Below are 23,764 nucleotides of genomic sequence, written 5' to 3'. Positions count from 1 at the left end.
TTTTTCCACCCCAAATTATTGAGATTTAATTGACATATAATATTCTGTAAGTTTAAGGTGTACGATGTGATGAAGTGTATATATTGTATATATTGTGAAACTGTTACCACAATAAAGTTAGTTTATGCGTTACTTTGGGCTTCCCTAGTGGCTCAGATGGTGAAGAATCTGCCTGCAACGTGGGAGACCTGTGTTTGATCCCTGAGTTGGGAAGATCCCCTGGAGGAGGGCATGGCAATGCACTCCAGCGTTCTTGCCTGGAGAATCTGGATGGACAGAGGAGCCTGGCGGGCTACAGTTCACAGGGTTGCAAAGAGTTGGACACAACTGAGCGATTAAGCACAGCATAGCACATGCATTACTTTACCTCACCACTACCATTTTGTTGTTGCTTTTATAGTGAGAACATTAAAGCTTTCCTCTCATAGCGATTTTCCAGTATACAATACAGCACTGTTAATGATAGTCACCATATTGAGGGTTAGATCCCCAGAACTTATTATAACTGAGAATTTGTCCCATTTGACCAACCTCTCTCCATTTCCCTGCCCTCAGCTCCAGGCCACCACACTCTATTCTCTGTTTCTAAGAGTTCCCTGTTTTCAGATTCCACGTATAAGTGAGATCATACAGTGTTTGTCTTTCTCTGCCTGACTTATTTCACACAGCATTGTGCTTTCAAGGTTCATTGAACTTTGTTTTTAACATACTTGAATTAATTATTGTTTATGTAATTTAACTTTAATAATGATCTCATTTAACATCATTCCATAACACTTCTGAAAAGTCAGTGATTGACTCAGGTGACCTGTGGCTGACTGGACAGGACCTCTGTACCCATCCTTCTCTTCCTGAATGAATGGACAACCAAGGCCCAGACAGAAGGCAGGACAGGAGCTCAGTCGTGGGAGGCATGGGCAGGACCTATGCAGGGCTTTCAACACATCATCTCATTTAATTCTCCAGCAACCCCAGAATGTTAAGGTTATTAAGATATCATTATCATTTTTAGATGTGCAAACAAGTTCAGAGTAACAGCAGTTTATTAGAACGGGCACTAGGACATGACAGATCCTGATTCAGATTCTGTTTCTGCCCTCGGAAGATGTGAATTCTTGGGCAGGCTCCCGCCTGCACTGGACTTCGACTTCCTTGTATATAACATGTGACTGATGCTACTTTTCAGATGCTGTTTTCCAGGACCTGGTTCAAAATCTGTATAGTTCTCCATGGTCAACTCATAAGTATCATCGTGTCCAAGGTGTTGTTCTGGTGGGGAATGGAGGAAGATTTTGATTTGTTCAAGGTAGTTCAGTAAGAAATAGGAGTGTGACTCAAACATGGTCTAATTGACAAGTTGGGACACAGGGGTTTGGGCGAGAAGAGAGGAATCCGCATGAAGCCTTCAGTTCTTGGCATCTCTGCAAGTGGACCAGGTACTGGAAAAATATAAAAGACGGGTCACTATGCCTCCCCAGCCGGGGTATGGTTTTTTCCTGCTCTGTCCCCAAGGGCCTCTTCCTTGTGGGGTTCTTGTTGACAGCATTCAGAGAATTCCATCTTGGCATCCCCACAAGGACAGGGTCTGTGGTGGCAGGAGGCAGTGGGATGGCCCTTCCCTTGCTCTCCCAGGAAAGCCTGGTAAGGAGGCATAAAGCCTCAGCAGCTTGGCCCATTGGGAAGAACTTGGGTTGGCCGAGGCTCCCTCTAGCTCTAGCTGCACCTGAGGACCTGGCAGGAAAAGCCTTCAGGAGCCAGGGCTGGCCAGGTCAAGTGCAAAGAGCTGAGCAATGGAGAGAAGGCAGGGGATTCATCCTTCCATCTCTCAGAAGCCTAGTGCTTTTCTGGAGACTGGGTTGCCTGGAATCCCGGCTCATTGGACTCAGTTGCCCTGGGCACTTCCTGTTCAGTCTCTTTCCCTTAAGAACAAGTGACAGTCTCTCTGTAACCTGTGAATGCCTGACGGGTGAGATGGTCACTGTGCTTGGGGCTATGGGTGGTATCCAGGCGTCTGCGGGGACTGGAAGTCAGTGGCAGCCAGGTCACCCAGCCACTGGGTCCTCTCTGTGCTTCTGCCTCAACATCCCTCCAGGCACCTCCCACATTCCCCACTCTTCCTTCTTCCCCACCTCACATTCCATTCTTTCTTCCTAGATCTCTTTCTTTCTTCCATTTGTTCATGTAGTAAATATGTATGGATGGTTCGTCTGTTCCAAACCATGTTCTAGGAGCTAGAAACAGAAAATGAATAATTTCCTGAGCTTCAGGTCTCCAAGTTCAGCTAAGAGACATTATGAAAGGACAATGATGGTTATGCTGGGAGAAGCCTGCAACAATGGCATCAGTGACCACGGTGATTAGTTCCCACACCCCTGTTCCCAGAGACCTGGGCTGTTGTGAATTAGGACAGAGTTCAGTTCAGTGCAGTTGCTCAGTCGTGTCCGACTCTGTGACCCCACGAACCACAGCACGCCAGGCCTCCCTGTCCATCACTAACTCCCCCCTGAGTCCACCCAAACCATGTCCATCGAGTCGGTGATACTGGCTTAATGGAATCTTAGGAGACTTTTTTTTTTTTTCACTAGAAGATGTCCCCCTTCCCATGGAAATCAAGGTTGACTAATAAGAGGGAGGCTTTTTACAAAGATTTAGTAAGTTCTAGTATGGAACTCAGTTCCCAAGTCTCTTTCTATGGATTCCTTCTGCTTCCAGTGCAACCCCATAGCTTTCCACATCCAAGTGATGGGAGCAGAAGGAGAAAACTTTATCATGAGAGACAGTCTGTGGCTGCCACTTTAGCACTTTATCCTAAGAGAAGTCTTATCCTAGCTTATCTGGTGGCTGTAACACATAGGCCATGATTCTATAGTATCTCGTTCCAAACCTCAAGAAGCTCAAACTGAGGAGCAATGGGGGCAGTTTGCACTCTTTACCCTTCCCACTCAGAGTGTGTTCACCTCAACCGGGAGAAGATTCTGGTGAAGCGTTGGCTCTGAAGCCAAACTGCCTTGATTCAAATCCTGGGTTCATCACACAAATTGCATAATTTGGAGTGAATCATTTAGTTTCTCTATGATTTAGTTTTCTTTTCTCTGTAAAAATGGAGGTACTAGTACTTACCTCAGTGAGTTGTTGGGAGGATTTGATAAAGTTAGTGTAGCAATGCCAGGCACACAGAAAGTGCTCATTAAACACTAGGTATTATTATTACTGAAAGGGAAGCTATAAACTCATCCCATTATCCATACTTTATTATAGATATTCCAACTCAATGAGTGGGAGTAAAGTTAACATGAGAGGGAGAAATTTTCTCTGAGGTATTAGATGTCCAACTTTATATCAGAACCTTCTAGGATTACAAGGGTTATAACTTGCCAATAATCCCACTGGGTTCTGAGAAATAGAGAAAGCATCCAACCAAGGTTTGGGAGTGGGAGATGGAGCGAGTCTGGGAAGGCTTCTTGGTGGGATTGATAAATGAGTTGAGTCCTAATATGGGAATAAACATTGGGTGTGTAACAGAGTGTGTGTGGGTGGCAAGGGTGCAGGGGGTGGTGTTCTTCCATGCTAAAGACCTAGGCAAGGGTCTGAAGATGTGATAGAGGTAGAGACATACATGACTCTTGGCATGCTTGTATGGAGATATGCTAGTATGGAAAAGATGGGATGAGGGACAGAGTTGGGTGCTGAGGCTAAAGAAGTCTGCATGGTGTAGACCATTTAGGAAGGGTTCTGTGTGCGTGTCAAACATTACCTGGCATTGGGAACCCTTAAAGTGTTTTAAACAGGAGGCAGCTAGGTCAGTGTTATATTTTGAACAATAACTTGTAGTATCCATATGGAGAATGTAGTAAAGGAAAAGAGTCCAGAGGCAGGGAGACTAAGGAGGGACTTCTGAAGCATTATGGGTGAGAAATGCTGGGCTCCTAATCCAGGGCAAAGCAAGGGATGGCTTTGAGGGATATGTAGGTGGTCCACTGGTCAGGTGAGGAGCTGGGCCTGGGGATAGTGAAGACTGAGGATGGTCTGATGTCTCCTATGAGGTTTTATCCTCCCCAAAGGTAACTTCTTATAGAAACATACTACAGTGCTTTTATCCATTATACTGTTGATTGAAACTTGGGTAGTTCCCTATCTGGGGCTATTATTTCTAGTGTTTTGAACATTTCTGTACATGTCTTCCCAAGAATATGGGCTTCCCTGGTGGCTCAGATGGTAAAGAAGTGAAGTGAAGTGAAGTCTCTCAGTTGTGTCTGACTCTTTGTGACCCCATGGACTGTAGCCTACCGGGCTCCACTGTCCATGGGATTTTCCAGGCAAGAGTACTGGAGTGGGTTGCCATTTCCTTCTTCAGAGGATCTTCCTGACCCAGGGATCGAACCCAGGTCTCCTGCATTGTAGGCAGAAGCTTTACTATCTGAGCTACAAGGGAAGGTAAAGAATCTGCCTTCAATGCAGGAGACCCAAGTTTGATCCCTGGGTTGGGAAGATCCCCTGGTGAAGGGAATGGCTACCCACTCCAGCATTTTGCCTGGAGAATTCCATAGACAGAGGAGCCTGGCAGGCTACAGTCCGTGGGGTTGCAAAGACTCAGACACAACTGAGGGACTAACAGCTAATGTTTTCCTAGAATATATATATGTGTCTATAAGTATGTAGGAGTATAGTTAGGAATAGAATTGCTAAGTAACATGGAATGCATACGTTCAATTTTAAGAGATACCATCAGACGTTTTCCAGAGGAATAATACAAAGGCAATCTCTCATCAGCAGTGTAAGAAAATTCTGGTTATTATTGCCACCACCATGTATCTTTCATTTTAGCCATTCTAGTGGGTGTGTAGTGATGTTGTGCTGTGGTCTTAATTTGCAATTCCTGGATGACTAATGATGTTGACTTTCATTTGATTACTGTCTGTTTAAACAGCCTCATTCGTGAAGTGCCTTTTAAAATCTTTTGCTCATTATTATATTTGGTAGCCTTTGTTTATTTTAAAGAATTTTTTATTCTGGATGTAAATTGTAAGTTCTTCATTTTACTATAATCTGTGTATATAATTATATGTAATCATATATATGCAATTATATGTAATTATAATGTAATTACATAAAATATGTATCATCTTTTTCTTTATGTGTCCTGTTTAAGAAATTTCTGCCTATTGCGAGGTGACATAGATATTTTTCTGCATTGATATTAAAAATGTATTGTTCTATGTTCACCATTTAAAACTATAATATATCTGGAATTAATTTTTGAGGTAGGTTTCAACATTTTTTTCCCTGTGTTAATAGCTGCATGATCCAGCAGAATTTGTTGAAAAGGCCCCATTGCATTGTAGTATAAACTTCATTATAAATTAGGTGACTATATATTCACAGGTCTATTCTGTACCCTGTTCCATCAATCCATTTGTTTATTTTTGTGTCAGTTTCACACTTGCCTAATTATTGCAGCTTTAGAGTAAGTCAATATCTGGTAAGTCCTCCAACTTTGGTTTTTTCCTTTAAGATTCTCCAGAATTCCATATAAATATTATTTCCAGGTTGTCAGTTTTCTGTAGAAAAATCTATTAGGATTAAGACTAGGATTGCACTTAATCTATAGATCAATTTTGCATCTTTGTAATGTTGAATTGTCCAACCAATGCATGAATATTACATATTTCTCCATTTTCTTGGCTCTACCTTAATTTCTTTAAATAATGTTTTTCTACATACATTTTATTAGAATTTTTGCTACATGTTTTCTTTTATAAAATGCTCTTATGAACTATTTTCAAGTTGCTAATATAGAGCAATATGTTCGATTTTTGTGTACTTATTAATTCCAGTTTGTCTTTGGGTTTTTAAAAAAATTTTGTACCTACACAATCAAGTGTTCTGCAGATAATGACAGTTTTTTTTCTTCCTTTCCATTTCTCTAGTCTTTTGTTTCTTTCTCTTGACTTATTTCACTGACCAGGACCATTAGAAAGAAAGAAAGTGAAGTTGCTCAATCGTGTCTGACTCTTTGTGACCTCATGGACTTTGGCCTGCCAGGCTCCTCTGTCCATGGGATTTTCCAGACAAGAATACTGGAGTGGGTTGCCATTTCCTTCTCCAGGGGATCTTTCTGACCCAGGGATTGAACCTGGGTCTCCTGCACTGCAGGCAGACTCTTTAACATCTGAGTCACCAGGGAAGCCCATAGAGCCATTAGTATAATGGTTAATGGAAATGGTAATAGTAAACATTTTTGTTTCACTTTCACTGTTAGAGAATGAGTTATTAGTATTTTACCATGCAGTATGACATTTGCAGTAGGTTGCTTCTTCTGGAGATCATTTTTATCACATTAAGGAAGTTCCCTTTTATTTCTACTTTCCTAAGAGGTTTCTTTTGAATCTGAATTGATCGTTGAGTATTACTATGTTGCTTTTCTGTATATATTAATGTAATCACATAATTTTTCTCCTTTACTTCCATTATCAGATGAATTACATTATATATCAAGTGCTAAACCAACCTTGAATTCTTGTAATAAACCCAATTTGATTGTGATGTTTTATTCTTTTTAATACAGTGCTCGATTAAATTTATTAATATATTGTTAATGAATTTTGCAGTAATGCCAATGAGAGAAATTCATTTATGAGTTTTCCTTCCTGTAATGTCTTTGTTATATTTTGGTATTAAGATTATGCTGATCTCATAAAATGAGTTGAGAAATTTTGCCTCTTTTTCTATGCTTTGACAAACTTTGTTATGATTGATGTTTTTCCTCTCTTAAATGTTGGAAAAACTCATCATTTAAGCTGTCTGGGCCTAGAGTTTTCAGTCTAGGAAAGTTTACAGATATAAATTAACTGTTTTGGAAAGACATGGACTCTTCTGAGTTTTAATTTTCCTTTGTCAGTTTTGGTAATTTGTGTTTTTTAAAACATTTGTCCATTTTTTTTTAAGTGTCAAATTTGTTGTTATAAAGTTGTTTGTAGTTTTTAAAATTAGCTTTTAAATGACTGTAGGATCTATAGTAATGTTCCCCTTTTCATTCCTAATGTCAATGATTTGTATTTTATTTATTTTTCTTTATCAGTCTTGCTAAGAATCTTTATATTATTTCAAAAATTACACTTTCAGCTCTGTCAATTTTTCTTCATTGTAAGTTTTTACAATTTCCTCATTTTCTGCTCTTATCTTTATTATTTCCTTCCTTCAACTTCTTTTGAGTTTGATTTGGGGCTCCTTTTCTAGCTTCTTGAGATGAAAGTGTATTTGATTAATTTTTAGCCTTTTAAGTATATTCTAACATATACATTTAAAGCTGTAAACTTCCCCCAAACACTGATAATGTTTTATTTTCATCATTTATTTTAATATACAGTAATTTCCATTTTGATTTCTCTTTATTCTATAACTTATTTGGAAATGTATGTCAGCTTCAAAGAAGTTGGGTATTTACCCATTATATTTATTTTGAAATTAATTTGTAACCAATTTCATGGTTTAGAGAGTATATTCTGAATGATTTCCAAGCTTTGGAGTTTTCTGAGCCTACATTTATGATGCATCATACAATCAATTTTCCCAGAATGCATAAGCATGGGAATCAAGCAGTGAAGTAGGAGTGAATTCTGTGACTCATACCCAGTAACTCTCTCACAGAATATTTTTCCCTATTTCAGGAACTCTGAACTCTGCTAGCTTGCAGATCTTAGTGTCCCAGTAGGGAGTGTTTCCACTGGTGGTCAAAATAATGTTCCCACTGAAGTTGAAGATGAGAAGTCATCTTAAGATGTTTGGGTATAAATGGCTCATTATAAGTAAAGCACATAAGAAACAAAACCTATAAGGTTTTGCTATTATTATAATAATTTCTGGAGAAGGAAATGACAACCCACTCTAGTATTCTTGCCTGCAGAATCGGATGGACAGAAGAGCTTGGCAGCTGCAATACATAGGGTTGCAAAGAGTTGGACACAACTGAAGTGACTTAGCATGGAAGCATGCATAATAATCACCATCACTACTATTATTGTTTTGTTGTTGTTTTCTTATCATTATTATTACTATCCCATTACCTTATCTGAAATTTGTGTACTTTCATTGGCTCAAACAAGATTTACAGCCCTGGGGGATACAAACACCCAGGGATGAAAATGTTGAGGACATGCATGATGAGATGGACAGGTGGACAGTTTTTCTTCAAATTTCTAGAGAATGAAGCAGAGAAAGGAGCCTGTGTTCAATTGAATGGGTCTCTGACTGGGAAACAGGACTTCTAGCTCAGAATCACATACACCAACTCCTTCAGAGTGATGATTTTGCTTCTCTGAGCTTTAATTTTCATGGCTGTAAAAGAGAGTAAGGAACTGGACATGTTGACCTTGAAGCCCCTTTATGACCTAGAGATCACTGAAATGACCAAAACCTGTGTCACTGACTCCCTCAGTACATGGTCCATCACAAATGCTCAGTGAATCACCATCATTGTCATCATCTATAAAACCAGAATTTTAATACCGCCTTCCCATAATACCTCCCTCCCAGGAGTGCTGGAAGGACCTGGTGAGAAAAGGCACATGAAAGTGCTTTGTGTATGGTGCTGTCCTAGAGGACCAGTAAGATGCTCTTGATCATTATTACCATCACCACCTCCTGCACTTTCCCTCAGGTCCCTCCCCAGACATAAAATCAGAATACTTTCCTGAGCACCTGTCTTAGCAAACGAGAGATAATTCCCAGAGTCCTTCCCAGAGGTATTCTCGACCTCCACAGAGAGTCCCCCATTGTTAGGACTGCCGCAGCCCTAGCTTTTTCCCTCTTGCTAGCCCACCCTCATCTCCTTGAGGTCTGCAGGCCCACCTGGCTCAGAATTCAGCATCCAGAGTCCAGTCTTCCTCCTCCTACCAATGCCCTAGCTGGCCCAACCCTGCTGGTGATCAGAACAAGCTCTGGGACAGCAGGAAGAAATTCAGTTAGAGTTCAGGTAGAGTTGTTATTCTGGTCAGTAATAGAGGAAGATTTTGATTTGCTCAAAATCTCCCACTGTAAAGAATAGGAGTAAGACTCAGCCACATTCTAATTGACAAGTTGGGGCACAGGGGTTTGGGAGTAAGAAGAGAATTAACAAGAGGCCTTCAGTTCTTGACATTTCTACAAGAAGACCAGGTATAATTTCCTCTCCCTTGGGCTGGTCATATTCCTCAGAAAGCTGGAAAAAGAAAGGACAGGTCACTATGCCTCCCCAATGGAGTGAGTTTTCTCCTGCTCTAACCCCAAAGGATTCTTTCTTGTGGGGTTCTTGTTGACAACATTCAGAGAATTCCATCTTGGCATCCCCACCAGAGACTGAGACGGTGACAGGAAGCAGGGGGATGGCCCTCCCCTCCCTCTCCCAGAAAAGCCTGGTAAGGAGGCAGGACATAAAGCCTCAACAGCTTGGTCCATTGAGAGGGGCTTGGATTGGCTGAGGTTCCCTCCATCTACACCTGAGGATCTGATAGGAAAGGCCTTCAGGAGCCAGGGCTGGCCAGGTCAAATGCAAAGAGCTGAGTAATAGAGAGAAGCTAGGGGGTTCATCCTTCAACCTCTCAGAAGCCTAGTGTTTTTCTGGAGACTGGGTTGCCTGGAATCCTGCCTCACTGGACTCAGTTTCCCTGGGCACTTCCTGTTGAGTCTCTTTCTCTTAAGGACAAGTGGCAGTCTCTCCATGATGTGTGAATGCCTGAGAGGTGAGATGGTCACTGAGCTGGGGCTATTGGTGTGATCCAGGCATCTGTGGGCCTGGAGTTCAGAGGTGGCCAGGTCACCCAGCCACTGGGTCCTCTCCGTGCTTGTTCCCCAAGGTCTCTCTAGCCCCCTCCCTTGTTTCTAATTCTTCTCCCCCCACCACTTCACAGCTCAGTCCCCTCCCCATTCTTTCTTCCTAGGCCTCTTCCTTTTTCCATTTATTCATTTAGGAAATATATATGGACAGGTCCTCTTTGCCAAGCCAAGTTCTAGGAGTTAGATGTAGAAAATGAATTTCTTGAGCTCCAGATCTCCAAGTCCAGCTAAGAGACATTATGAAAGGACAATGACGGTTATGCTGGGAGAAGTCTTCAATAATGACATCAGTGACCACGATGATTAGTTCCCACTCCCCTCTTCTCTACAGACCTGGGCTTTTGTGAATTAGGACAGAGATTTCTGGCTTAATGGAATCTTAGGAGACTTTTTATTTTCACTAAATAATGTTCCTGTTCCCCTTGGAAATCAAGGTTGACTAAGAGGGAGGCTTTTGACAAAGATTTACTAAGTTCTAGTATGGTAATCAGTTCCCAAGTCTCTTTCTATGAGTTCCTTCTACTTCAAATATAACCCCATGGTTTCCCACATCCAAGTGATGGGAGCAGATGCAGGACATTATCATGAGAGATAGTCTGTGGCTGCCACTATAGCCCCTTTAGCCCCTTTAGCCCCTTATCCTAGGAGAGATCTGATTCTTTCTCATCTGGTGGCTGTAACATGTAGGCCATGATTCTATAGTATCTTATGCCAAGCCTCAAGAAGCTCAAATTGAGGAGCAGATGGGGGCAGTTTGCATTCTTTGCCCTTCCCTCTTACAGCCTGTTCACCTGCAGCAGAATTTAATGATTAAGAGTTGACTGTCTTGGTTCAAATCCCAGGTTCAATCACACAAAAAGTATAGTTTAGAGTGAATCACTTACTTTCTCTATGGCTTAGTTTTTTTCCCCCCATCTTAAAAGTGAAGGTACTAGTACTTATCTCAATGGGTTGTTATGAGGATGAGATCAATTCATGTAGCAATGCCTGGAACACAGAAAGTTTTCACTAAACATTATCTATTACTGTTTCTGAAAGGAGTTTATATACTCACTCCTTTGTGCATGCCTGCCCATCTCTTCAGTCATGTCTGACTCTCTAAGACACTATGGACTGTAGCCCACCAGGTCCCTTGCATATGATTCTCCAGGCAAGAATACTGGCATTCGTTGCCACTCCCTTCTCCAGGGGATTTTCCTGACCCAGGGATTGAACTCATGTCTCCTGCAGATCTGCATTGGGGGTAGATTCTTTATAGCTGAGCCACAGGGGAGTCTGCCACTCATCCCTTTATCCATACTTGATTATAGATATTCCAACACAATGAGTGGGAATAAAGTTACCATGAGAGGGAGAAATTTTTCTCAAGGTATTAGAGCTCAAGCTTTATATCAGAACAGTCTAGAACATTCTAGGGTTATACCTTGCCAAAAACCACAAGGGATTCTAAGAAATAGAGAAACAGTCTAATCAATGTTTGAGAGTGGGAGATGGTGGAAAAGATATGAGCAGAGATTAAGAAGAAGTAGCAAGAATACACAGAAGAACTGTACAAAAATGGTCTTAATGACCTGGATAACCACAAAGTGTGGTCACTCACCTAGGGTCAGACATTCTGGAGTGTGAAGCGTGTAGGCCTTAGGAAGCCCACTATGAAGAAAGCTAGTGGAGGTGATGGAACTCCAGCTGAGCATTTTCTTTCTTTCTTTTTTTTTAAATCTCTCTGTGTTTCATTTTATTTAAAATTCACAACAACCTTGCACCTCTACTGACAACAACTTAGTGGCTTTTCTCAAGGTTATAGAGCCAAGAGTCAAAATTCAAACTCAGATCCATCTGATTCCAAACATCAAGGTTTTTCTTTTTTTTCACCCTATAACAGCTGAGCATTTTCAAATCCTAAAAGATGATGCTGTGAAAGTGCTGCACGCAATATGTCAGCAAATTTGGGAAACCCAGAAGTGGCCAAAGGACTGGAAAAGGTCAGTTTTCATCCAACCCCAAAGAAGGACAATGACAAAGAATGTCCAAACTACTGCACAATTGTTCTCATTTCACATGTTAGCAAGGTAATGCTCAAAATCCTTCAAGCCGTACTTCCAGATGTACAAGCTGGATTTAGAAAAGGCAGAGGACTCAGAGACCACATTGCCAACATCCGCTGGTTCATAGAAAAAGCAAGAGAATTCCAGAAAGACTTCCACTTCTGCTTAATTGACTAGGCTAAATCCTTTGACTGTGTGGATCTCAACTACTGTGGAAAATCCTTAAAGAGATGGGAATACCAGACCACCTTACCTGCCTCCTGAGAAACCTGTATGCAAGATAAGAAGCAACAGTTAGAATTGGACATGGAACAATGTACTGGTTTCAAATTAGGAAAAGATTACATCAAGGCTGCTTATTTTCACCTCGTTTATTTAACTTATATGCAGAGTACATTGTTTGAAATTCCGGGCTGGATGACTCACAAGCTTGATTCTCCTGGAATCAAGATTGCCAGGAAAAATATCAATACCTCATATATGCAGATGATATCACTCTAATGGCAGAAAGCAAAGATGAATTAAAGAGCCTTTTGATGAGGGTGAAAGAGGAGAGTGAAAAAGCTGGCTTAAAACTCAACATTTAAAAAATGAAGATCATAGCATCTTTCCAGCTTGTGCTTCATCCATCCTGGCATTTCCCATGATGTACTCTGCATAGAAGTTAAATAAGCAGGGTGACAATATACAACCTCGACATACTCCTTTCCCAATTTGGAACCAGTCCATTGTTCCATGCCCAGTTCTAACTGTTGCTTCCTGACCTGCATACAGATGTCTCAGGAGGCAGGTAAGATGGTCTGGTAGTCTCATCTCCTTAAGAATTTCCCACAGTTTGTTGTGATCCACACAGTCAAAGGCTTTGGCATAGCCAATAAAGCAGAAATAGATGTTTTTCTGGAACTCTCTCGCTTTTTCCATGATCCAATGGACATTGGCAATTTGATCTCTGTTTCCTCTGCCGTTTCTAAATCCAGTTTGAACATCTGGAAGTTCACAGTTCATGTACTGTTGAAGCCTGGCTTGAAGAATTTTGAGCATTATTTTGCTAGCGTGTGAGATGAGTGCAATTGTGCAGTAGTTTGAACATTCTTTGGCCTTGACTTTCTTTGGGATTGGAATAAAAACCCTCAGAAAACCTAAAAAAATACTACAAAGAAACCTGTATGTCCCACACATGTATTACATTTTTAGCATTGTTGTTACTGTAATTTTCAGAACTAGTTGAGAATAATTTGTAAACATCATGTTCCTATACCCTTTAAAACTTCAGAGAATTGTTACTAAAATGTAAGAGAATAAGGATATTCTCTTACATGTAGTTGTCAAACTCAGGAATTTTAACTCTGATACTCTTATCTAAACTAATCTAATTAACATTCCAGGCTTACCAGTTGTCAAATTAATGTTATTTGTAGTATTTCACTCTTCCAGGTTTACATTTTGCAATAGTTGTTATACATTTTTTAGTCTCCTTGCCTCTATTACAGATTAGAACTTTTTTTGTCTTTCATGATAGATGTTTTTTGAAGACTAGGGTGGCTCAGCTGGTTAAGAATCTGCTTGCAATGTGGGAGACCGGGGTTCAGTCCTTGGGTTGGGAAGATCTCCTAGAGAAGGGAATGGCCACCCACTCCAGTATTCTGGCCTGGAGAATTCCATGGACTGTATAGTCCATGGGGTTGCAAAGAGTCAGACATGACTGAGTGACTTTCAGTTTCAGAAGCTAGTTATTTTGCAGAATATTTCTCAGATTAGGTTTCTTTGATGTTTTTTTCATGATTAGATTCAGGTTTTGCTTTTTTGGTCTGAAACAATATATAAGTAATATATTGTTGGCTTTCACATATGGAGACACCAGATGTCTATCTTCTCCTTATCCATGTCATTAATTGTAATCACTCAGTTAAGATGTTGTCCAGTTTCTCCACAGATAGCTACCACTTTTTACTGTTGTAATTAAGAATTACTTTATGGATAAATAGTTGTAATTATGTAACATTCCGTTCCTTATCAGATTCACTCCCCATAGATTTAGCATCTGCATCAGTTCAGATCCTGAGAGGAGACAGAACACGCCAGTAATGTGAACAGGGAAAATTTACTATACAGAATTGTTAGTTAGTTAAACGTAGATAACTGCTAAAAGGCTTAAAAAGGCCTTGAAGAAATCCAGAAGCAGCAATTAAAAACAAAAAAAGCAGCTTTTTGCTGCTTAAGGCAAAACCTTATGGCAAAAAAACGCAGTACTGCCTTATGTACTGCTTCCAGGGCAGTACACAGTGACCAAGGATTTGGGAATTACTTCCCTCCTTCCCCCTGCTCTTGACACCACTATCTCCCCTGATCAGAAAAAAGACTGAGCTCAGACTTTTTCAAAAAGTGTGTGACTGCCACAGGAATACAGTCTGCTACTGGGAGTAGGGGTGGAGCCACAGGCCAGAGCTCTCCTAGAAGTGACCACTGGGTAGGGAGAGTGTGCGTGGCCTGAGTATGTGACTGCGGTTTGTCGCTATCAACCCAGTGGCTCTCTAGCTGAGCAACTGAGGAAGGAGAATTGAAGCCCCAACCTCAGTGCCTCCCTCCTTCCATCATCACATTGCTAGAATTCTCTGTCCATGGAATTCTCTAGGCAAGAACACTGGAGTGGGTAGCTATTCCCTTCTCCAGGGGATCTTCCTGATCCAGGGGTCAAACCCGGGTCTCCTGCACTGCAGGCACATTCTTTACCATCTGAGCCACCAGGGAAACCACCCTTCCACATACCCCAACCCTGCCGCCACTTTTGGTAATACCTCCTATTGTCAGTTGCCAGAGAGACAAATTTACAGGGTGAGGAAAGGCTTGTCGCACATCCAGACAAATAATCTCTAAGACAGAGGGGAAGGTCGCATCTGCAGGTTTGGGAGCTGGAGCAGATACTGTGTAAGTTGATTGTTATTAGACACTTGAGCGACCAGTTTTTCCTCTGAGGGGTTGGGACTAGGCCTGGGGAGATTGCAAATGAGCATTTACTACTATTTAGTGTTTTAAGGCATTGTAGGAGATGATTCACATACATCGTCCCAACTCCTCCTAAAAACCCTGAGAGATGAGTGTTATTAGCCACATTTTATAGTTGAGGAGACTGAAGCTCAGAGAAGTTAAGTAACTGTAAAAGCAGTAGGTAAATGGTGGGCCGAGAATTAAAATCACAGCTGTCTCCCTCCAGATCTTACTAAACTATCATATTTTAGATGACATTTAAATGAATGTGATTCTCTGATAGGTCCACAATGTGGATGCTTCCAGGGAAGAACCAAACCTGGGTTTCTGAATTTATCCTGCTTGGTTTCTCCAGTGACCCCATGACCAACAGGATCCTCTTCAGTGCCTTCCTTCTTCTGTACCTGAGCTCAGTCCTTGGCAATGGGCTCATCATCACCCTGATATGCCTGGACATGCATCTCCACACTCCCATGTATTTCTTCCTCTGTATTCTCTCCCTGCTGGATATGGGCAGTGTAACTACCACCATGCCCCAGATGTTAGTGCATCTTCTTTCTCAATCTCAGACCATCTCCTTTGCTGGATGTTGGCTACAAATGTACATCTTTGGTGCCATGGGCCTGACTGAGTGTATTTTATTTGTAGTCATGGCCCTTGACCGGTACGTGGCCATCTGCTATCCACTGCGTTATACTGTGATCCTCAGCTGGGGCCTGTGCACACGGCTGTTGGCTGGGACCTGGGCCTGTGGTTTCTTCTTCTCTCTGATCCACACTTTTTTCACCATGAGGCTGCCATACTGTGGGCCCAACATGGTCAACCACTACTTCTGTGAAGGTCCTTCAGTACGAAACTTGGCTTGCATGGATACCCATGTCATTGAGATGGTGGACCTAGTCATCAGTGTCTTCATGGTTGTTGCCCCACTCTCACTCATTGTGGCCTCCTACATCCATATTGCCCAGGCCATTCTCAAGTTCAAGTCCATGCAGGCCCGCTGCAAGGCTTTCTCCACCTGTGCTTCCCACCTGACTGTGATCACATTTTTCTATGCTCCAGCCACCTACCTCTACATGAGGTCCAATTCAAGCTATTCCCCTGAGCGAGACAAGCAGGTATCACTCTTTTATAATGTCTTCACTGCTCTGCTTAATCCTGTGGTCTACAGTCTGAGGAATAAGGACATGAAGAGGGCTTTTCTCAAAGTGATGGGGAGGTAGACTGGCCTGCTGAACTGGGAGACAGGAGGAATCTGGGGTAAAGTATTCAATGACGAGGAAAGGGACAGCATCTATAACATATGAAACCAACATTATACAATAGAACCAACATAGTACTTGGTCAGCGGAACAAACGTGGAACGTGAAACTAAGGATGGCTGTCTTGATCATCTTTCTACATTGTGGTGCAGTTAGAAACAACTCTAAAATCTCATGGGGTTACACAGTAAAAGTCCATTTATTTGTCATGTTCCAATCAGTTGCAAGTGGACTGTGGCCTTCTGCCATTGGATTCTTGGACCCAGCCTGAAGGAGGAGGCCCTATCTGAAACAGGTCAGACTTATGACAGAGAGAAAGGAACAATGGCTGAAATACATGACAACCCTTAAAGCTTCTGCTCAGAATTAACACACATGTCAATGGACATCAGTTTGAGTAAACTCTGGGAGTTGGTGATGGACAGGGAGGCCTGGTGTGCTGCAGTCCATGGGGTCACAAAGAATCAGACATGACTGAGTGACTGAACTGAACTGAACTGAACACACATCTCTTTGTTGACATCTTATTGACAAAAGCAAGTCCTATGTGTAGGCCTTATGACAAAAGGGCAGGAAGTATTTTCTTCCCACAGAAAAGTTATGCAAGTCATGTGGCATGGGGATGGATGTGTATTCCCTCTACAGTGAGAGCAGCAAATACTAAGGGTGATAATGTAATCTACAACAGAGGCACTGGGACCAATAGTATGCACGTAACTAACATGAAACCTGGTACCTGAAAGTGATGTGGTATATGGACATAGTAGAATGTCAAGTAGTAGGCAGTCATAGTGGTACAGGAAAATAATAAATATATGTGACCAACATTGAAAATTAAGCCAATGGTATACGGAGCCAATGTAACCCATGGACCTGGCCTGATGCATGGAAGCAATATGGTTTATGGGGCTGATATGGTATACTCTACATCATCTTGTGGAAGGAACAGAACTTAACATTAATTGACCCGGGTTCTAGTCCCAACCTTGCTATCTTGTTACGTGACTTTGGGCCATTTACTTCCTTTCTCTGGATCTCACTTTATTCATCTATAGAATGAGCACCTCAAATTGAAATGTCTCTAAGATCTCTGTGTCTCCAAAATTCTATGTCACAGTAGGTGAAATGCATGAAATCAAATGTGGTAATCTAGTGTATCTTCTGTGCCATAGGGTGAATTACAACACCATAGAAGAATAAAAGTTGTTACAGGTACAGTCCATTTTAAGCAGTGCATCTGATTCTTTCAAGGGACCTAAATGATGTATAAGACTCTATAAGAACCCTGGCACAAGCCTCTGAGTTAGCATGGCAATCCATCTTTCTTTCAGGCCTCATTGTTGGCCCAGAGGTCCTGGGGATGAAAGATGTAACAGGGCTGAGCTAAGAAGGGGTTTAGGTAGGTGAGTACCGCAGCACCAATGGTGTGGCAAAGTTCCAGGCAACATTTCCAGAAGGTTTCAGGCAGAAAGTGAAGAGTCCCAAAGGCTTCTGGAGTGTTCCCTCCATCCAGGGAGAGGGTAGGGAGCTATGTGGCTGGTGGAAGGGACTTAAAACTTTTGAGAGCTTCCTGCTTCTGGCTTTGTGGGGAAGGAGGCTGCCTGGATACTAGGGAAGAAGTCTTACTGGCTCTTGGAGCTCCTTTCGGAAGATGTGGGGTCTACCTGGTGGCTCTGCTACAACAGCTAGGGTCAGGAGTCAGGGTAGTGGAGAGTGAGTCTTGTGGGTGAAGTGATGAGGTTTTATTTGTCTCTCTGCTTGGATAGATAGTAACACAGTGTTTAATTCAAGATGATACTAGATTTATCTTAAAGATAGACAACCTCTATTTTCAAGAACTTGGGACGCAGACCAGAGTAGAGGAGAGAGGGTGACACAGCATTTTCAGAAGAATGGCTTGGGACCATGGATGAGGCGGTTGGATTAAAGAGGAACATTTAGTGGGGGTAGACCTAGGCTTAATTTCTGAGGTACTAGACTTGATGGTGGCAGTGAGTGGGGAAGTGCTGAAGTGACAAGGAAAGAAGTAAGAGCATGTGATGACTTGGGTGTGCAGGTGAAAAAGGGAGCAATCAAGGAAGCTATCAGTGTTTTAATCCAGCCTTACCAGTATCTCTGATTCCCTGTAGTTCACTGATGGGAGCCATTAATTGTCAACTGTCATCACTGATCCCTGGCTCTGGTGATAGGAGATCACAACACCTGTCCTTATGGAATTTGCAGTCCACAAACCAGCAGTTCTTCGGAAGTGTACCGGTACTAAGGGGTGGAGTTAAAAAAATGTTGTTAATTATTTCTCTGTTAATTTGGTCTCTATGAGGGTTGTTGTTTTTTGTTTTATTTTTTACTTTTTCCTGTTTCCTTGAACTTAGAAAACGGCAGAGTGGATCATAGCACCTGTCTGGTGGGACTCAGTTCATCTATTTGGGGGAAATATTTTGCTACTAGACTGAAATGTCAGCCTCTCCAATTCTTTTCCCTTTTGATCCATTTCTGCACTAATGATCTCAAAGTTTCTGTTTCTACCACTTACCAGCTGTGTGTTCCTGGGCAAGAAACTTCAGCCCCCCAACTCTGCTTTCTCTGCTGATCTCTATGCAAATAAAACTGTAAACTTAGATGGAATGGATATTTTCCAAGGGAGATATAGATTACAAAATTAAAACTTTTAAAGATAGAAGGCTTTCACAGATTGATTTCCATAGGAAAATGCAGAAACTAGCAAAAGCTACTAAGTAACTACGCCACAACAAGATACAAAGATTGGTGGCAAGAAAGTTTGGGGAGAAGAGAGATATATGTGGATGGGCTTCCTCAGAGTGGACACAGAATCTATGTGTCCCATGTGAATGTTCATGAAAGGCTATCAGCTTCAGAGTAGACAAATCAGGTGGAAACAATGACACGCTCTGTGAATGTCAGTCAGGCTTTTCCCCCAGACCTTCATTCAGTGGACGCATGAGCAAAATGTCCATTAAGCAAGGATGGAGGCTATTCATATGAGCTTAGGACCAGGGTTTCTTTTACCCATGGCTGACCTGGTTGCCACTACTGATGAGTGCTTAAATCACAAATAGCAGAGATCAACTCTATGACACCATGCCTCAGAACAGCTGTCATCTGTGGCCGTTTGATTATATTGGATCTCTTCCATCAGGGAGGGGACAGTGATTTGTCTCATGGGAACATATGCAGATTCTAGATATGAACTGCTTCTCTCGCCCACAAAGCTTTTGCTAGCATCATTATCTATGAATTCACAGTGTGCCTAATCCGCCATCAGAGAATCCCCACAGCATTGCATCTGATCAAGAAACTCATTTCACAGCTGTGGGTTCATAATTATAGAATCAGTGACCTTAACTAACCTCAAACACTTGGAATAAGCTGGACAAGTTGAAAGATGGACTGACTTAGTAAGACTCAGTTATTGCTATTCGTAGGTAACAACACTTTGAAAGAAGAGGACCCTATCTTACATACTTCTTTAAATTAAACATGATGTTAAGCTTTGAGTCAGAGACTATATGGCATTGTTTCCTCCAATGCCAGAATGCATGGGAATCAAGCTGTGAAATGGGAGTGGATTCTGTGACTATTATACCCAGTAACTCACTCACAGAATATTTGTTTCCTATTTCAGGAACTCTGGGCTCTGCTAGTTTGGAGATGTTAGTGTCCTAGTAGGGAGTGTTTCCACTGGTGGTCAAAACAATGTTTCCACTGAATTTCAAGATGAGATGTCATCTTGAGACGTTTGACTATCACATGCGTTATTATAAGTAAAGCACATACGAAACAATACCTATAAGGTTTTACTATTATTATAATAACCAGAGAAGGAAATGGCAGCCAACGCCAGTATTCTTGCTTGGAAAATCCCATGGACAGAGGAGCCTGGCAGGCCATAGCTCACAGCGTCACAAAGAGTTGGACACCGCAGAAGTGACTTAGCATGCATGCGCACATAATAATTAACATCACTATTGTTATTGTCGGAGAAGGCAATGGCACCCCACTCCAGTACTCTTGCCTGGAAAATCCCATGGACAGAAGAGCCTGGTAGGCTGCAGTCCATGGGGTCACGAAGAGTCGGACATGAATGAGCGACTTCACTTTCACTTTTCACTTTCATGCATTGGAGAAGGAAATGGCAACCCACTCCAGTGTTCTTGCCTGGAGAATCCCAGGGACGGGAGAGCCTGGTGGGCTGCCGTCTATGGGGTCGCACAGAGTCGGACATGACTGAAGCGACTTAGCAGCAGTAGCAGCAGCAGCATTGTTATTGTTCTTAATTATCGTTACTATCCTATTACCTTATCTGAGCTTTGTGTACTTTCATTGGCTCAAACAAGATTTACAGCACTGGGGGAAAGAAATTCCCAGGGATCAAAATGTTGAGGGCATGCATGATGAGATGGCTGCAATTAACTAATTATCACTGGACAGGTAGACAGCTTCTTCTGCCAGTTCATAGAGAATGAAGCAGAAGAAGAAGTCTGAGGTCAATGGAATGGGGACATGGCTAGGAGGCAGGATTTCTAAGTCTGAATCACCTACACTAACTCATGCAAGGCAATGACTTTGCTTCTCTGAGCTTTAATTTTCATGGCTGTAAAAAAGAGTAAGGAAATGGACATGTTGACCTTGAAGGCCCTTAATGATTTAGCAGTGAAGTAACCAAAATGAGCACCACTGACTCCCTCAAGACTTGGCCCATCACAAGCACTCAGTGGGTCATCATCATTGTCATTATCTGTAAAACGAGGATCACAACACTCCTTCCCAGGTGTGCCAGGAGGACCTGATGAGAAAATACTTATGAAAATGCTTTGTGTGTGAGGCTGTCCCAAAGGACCACTAATGTGCTCTTGATCATTAGTACCGTCATCACCTCCTGCCATTTCCTTCAGCTCCCTCCCCAGACATAAACCCAGAAACCTTCTCAGGTACTTGTTTTAGCAAATGAGAGACAATTCCCAGAGTCCCTCCCAGAGGCATTCTCAACCTCCACAGAGAGTCCCCGGTTGTTAGGACTGTCACAGCCCTAGCTTTTCCTCTCTTCCCAGCCCACCCTCTTATCCTTGAGGTCTGTGGGCCCACCTGACTCAAAATTCAGCATCCAGAGTCCAGTCTTCCTCCTCCTACCAACCCCCCATCTGGCCCAACCCCACTGGTAATCAGAACCAGCCCTGGGACAGCAGGAAGAATTTCAGTTAGAGCTCAGTAGAGTTGTTATTCTGGTCAGGAATAGAGGGAGATTTTGATTTGCTCAAGGTTGTTCAGAAGAAATAAATGTGTGACCGAAACATATTCTAATTGACAAGTTGGGGCACAGGGATTTTGGAGGTAAGAGGAGAATCAACATAAGGCCTTCAGTTCTTGACCTCTCTATAAGAAGACCAGGTACAATATCCTCTCCCCTAGGCTGGTCATATCCCTCAGAAGGCTAGAAAAGGAAATAGACAGGTCACTACGCCTCACCAATGGGGAGGTTTTCTCCTGCTCTGTCCACGGGGACCTCTTCCTTGTAGGGATCTTGTTGACAACATTCAGAGAATTCCAACTGGCATCTTCACCAGGCAGAGGGAGGGTGGTGGCAGGAGGCAGGGGGATGGCCCTCCCCTTACCCTCCCAGGGAAGTCTGGTAAGGAGGCAGGACATAAAGCCTCAGTAGCTTGGTCCATTGAGAGGAGCTTGGATTGACTGAAGCTCCCTCCTTCTACACCTGAGAATCTGATAGGAAAGGCCTTCAGGAGCCAGGGCTGGCCAGGTCAAGTGCAAGGAGCTGAGCAATGGAGAAAAGGCAGGGGGTTCATCCTTCCACCTCTCAGAAGCCTAGTGTTTTTCTGGAGACTGGGTTGCCAGAAATCCTGCCTCACTGGACTCAGTTGCCCTAAGTGCTTCCTGTTCAGTCTCTTTTCCTTAAGAACAAGTGACTGTTTTTCTCCGTGACCTGTTTCTGTGGATTCCAGAGGGGTGAGATGGTCACTGGGCTTGGGGCTATGGGTGGGATCCAGACATCTGTGGGGGCTGGTGGTCAGTGGTGGCCAGGTTCACCAGCCACTGGGTCCTCTCTGTGCCCAACATCCCTCTAGCCCCTCCCTCGTTCCCCACTCTTCTTTCCTCCTCACCTCACACTTCCATCCCTTCCCCTTTTTTCTTCCTAGACCTCCACCTTCTTCCATTTGTTCATTCAGGAACTATATATGGAAAGGTCCTCTCTGCCAACCTGTGTTCCAGGAGCTAGGAACAGAAAATGAATTTCCTAAGCTCCAGATCTCCAAGTCCAGCTAAGAGGAGTCATGAAAGGACAGTGATGGTTATGCTGGGAGAAGCCTTTAACAATGATATCAGTGACCACAATGATTAGGACCCACTCTCCCTCTAGAGACCTTGACTATCGCGAGTTGAGACAGAGACTGCTGGCCTAACGGAATCTTAGGAGACATTTTTTTTTCCACTTAATGATGTCCCCGTTCCTATGGAAATCAAGGTTGACTAAGAGGAAGGCTTTTACAAGGATTTACTGAACTCTAATCTGGTAACTTATTGCCAAATTCAGACTTAAATTGAAGAAAGTAGGGAAAACCACTAGTCCATTCAGGTATGACCTAGATCAAATCCCTTATGAGTATACAGTAGAAGTGACAAATAGATTTAAGGGACTAGATCTGATAGACAGAGTGCCTGATGAACTATGGACAGAGGTTCGTGACATTGTACAGGAGACAGGGATCAAGACAATCCCCATGGAAAAGAAATGCAAAAAAGCAAATGGCTGTCTGAGGAGGCCTTACAGATAGCTGGGAAGAGAAGAGAAGCGAAAAGCAAAGGAGAAAAGGAAAGATATTCCCATCTGAATGCAGAGTTCCAAAGAATAGCAAGGAGAGATAACAAAGCCTTCCTCAGCGATCAATGCAAAGAAATAGAGGAAAACAACAGAATGGGAAAGACTAGAGATATCTTCAAGAAAATTAGAGATATCAAAGGAACATTTCATGCAAAGATAGGCTCGATAAAGGACAGAAATGGTATGGACCTAACAGAACCAGAAGATATTAAGAAGAGGTGGCAAGAATACACAGAAGAACTGTACAAAAAAGATCTTTACGACCCAGATAATCACGATGGTGTGATCACTCACCTAGAGCCAGGCATCCTGGAATGTGAAGTCAAGTGGGCCTTAGAAAGCATCACTATGAACAAAGCTAGTGGAGGTGATGGAATTCCAGTTGAGCTATTTCAAACCCTGAAAGATGATGCTGTGAAAGTGCTGCACTCAATATGCCAGCAAATTTGGAAAACTCAGCAGTGGCCACAGGACTGGAAAAGGTCAGTTTTCATTCCAATCCCAAAGAAAGGCAATGCCAAAGAATGCTCAAACTACTGCACAATTGCACTCATCTCACATGCTAGTAAAGTAGTGCTCAAAATTCTCCAAGCCAGGCTTCAGCAATACGTGAACTGTGAACTTCCAGATGTTCAAGCTGGTTTTAGAAAAGGCAGAGAAACCAGAGATCAAATTGCCAACATCCGCTGGATCATTGAAAAAGCAAGAGAGTTCCAGAAAAACATCTATTTCTGCTTTATTGACTATGCCAAAGCCTTTGACTGTGTGGATCCCAATAAACTGTGGAAAATTCTGAAAGAGATAGGAAT

The 23,764-nt window shown here is 42.4% G+C and overlaps 1 protein-coding gene and 1 long non-coding RNA gene across 2 annotated transcripts; one reads left to right on the top strand and one right to left on the bottom strand.

Annotated features, from left to right (window-relative positions):
• Nucleotides 1–1,025: 1,025 nt before the first annotated feature.
• On the bottom strand, nt 1,026–21,354 carry LOC145505150 (uncharacterized). The gene is made up of 4 exons (XR_014052895.1): nt 21,206–21,354; nt 18,210–18,361; nt 2,130–2,231; nt 1,026–1,439 (listed from the first exon to the last, which is right to left on the bottom strand). It is a non-coding gene; the product is annotated as an uncharacterized LOC145505150 (long non-coding RNA).
• LOC145505149 (olfactory receptor 2A12-like) lies at nt 15,131–16,063 on the top strand. The gene has a single exon (XM_081486953.1). It carries the CDS (start codon nt 15,131–15,133, stop codon nt 16,061–16,063), a length of 933 nt encoding a protein of 310 aa, XP_081343079.1.
• Nucleotides 21,355–23,764: the final 2,410 nt, after the last annotated feature.

Source organism: Giraffa tippelskirchi, chromosome 5, assembly GCF_054371585.1.
Source record: "Giraffa tippelskirchi isolate mGirTip1 chromosome 5, T2T-mGirTip1v1.2.pri, whole genome shotgun sequence".
Classification (NCBI taxonomy): domain Eukaryota; kingdom Metazoa; phylum Chordata; class Mammalia; order Artiodactyla; family Giraffidae; genus Giraffa; species Giraffa tippelskirchi.
Note: the sequence above shows the minus strand (reverse complement) of the source record. Positions and strands in the feature narration are given on the sequence as shown.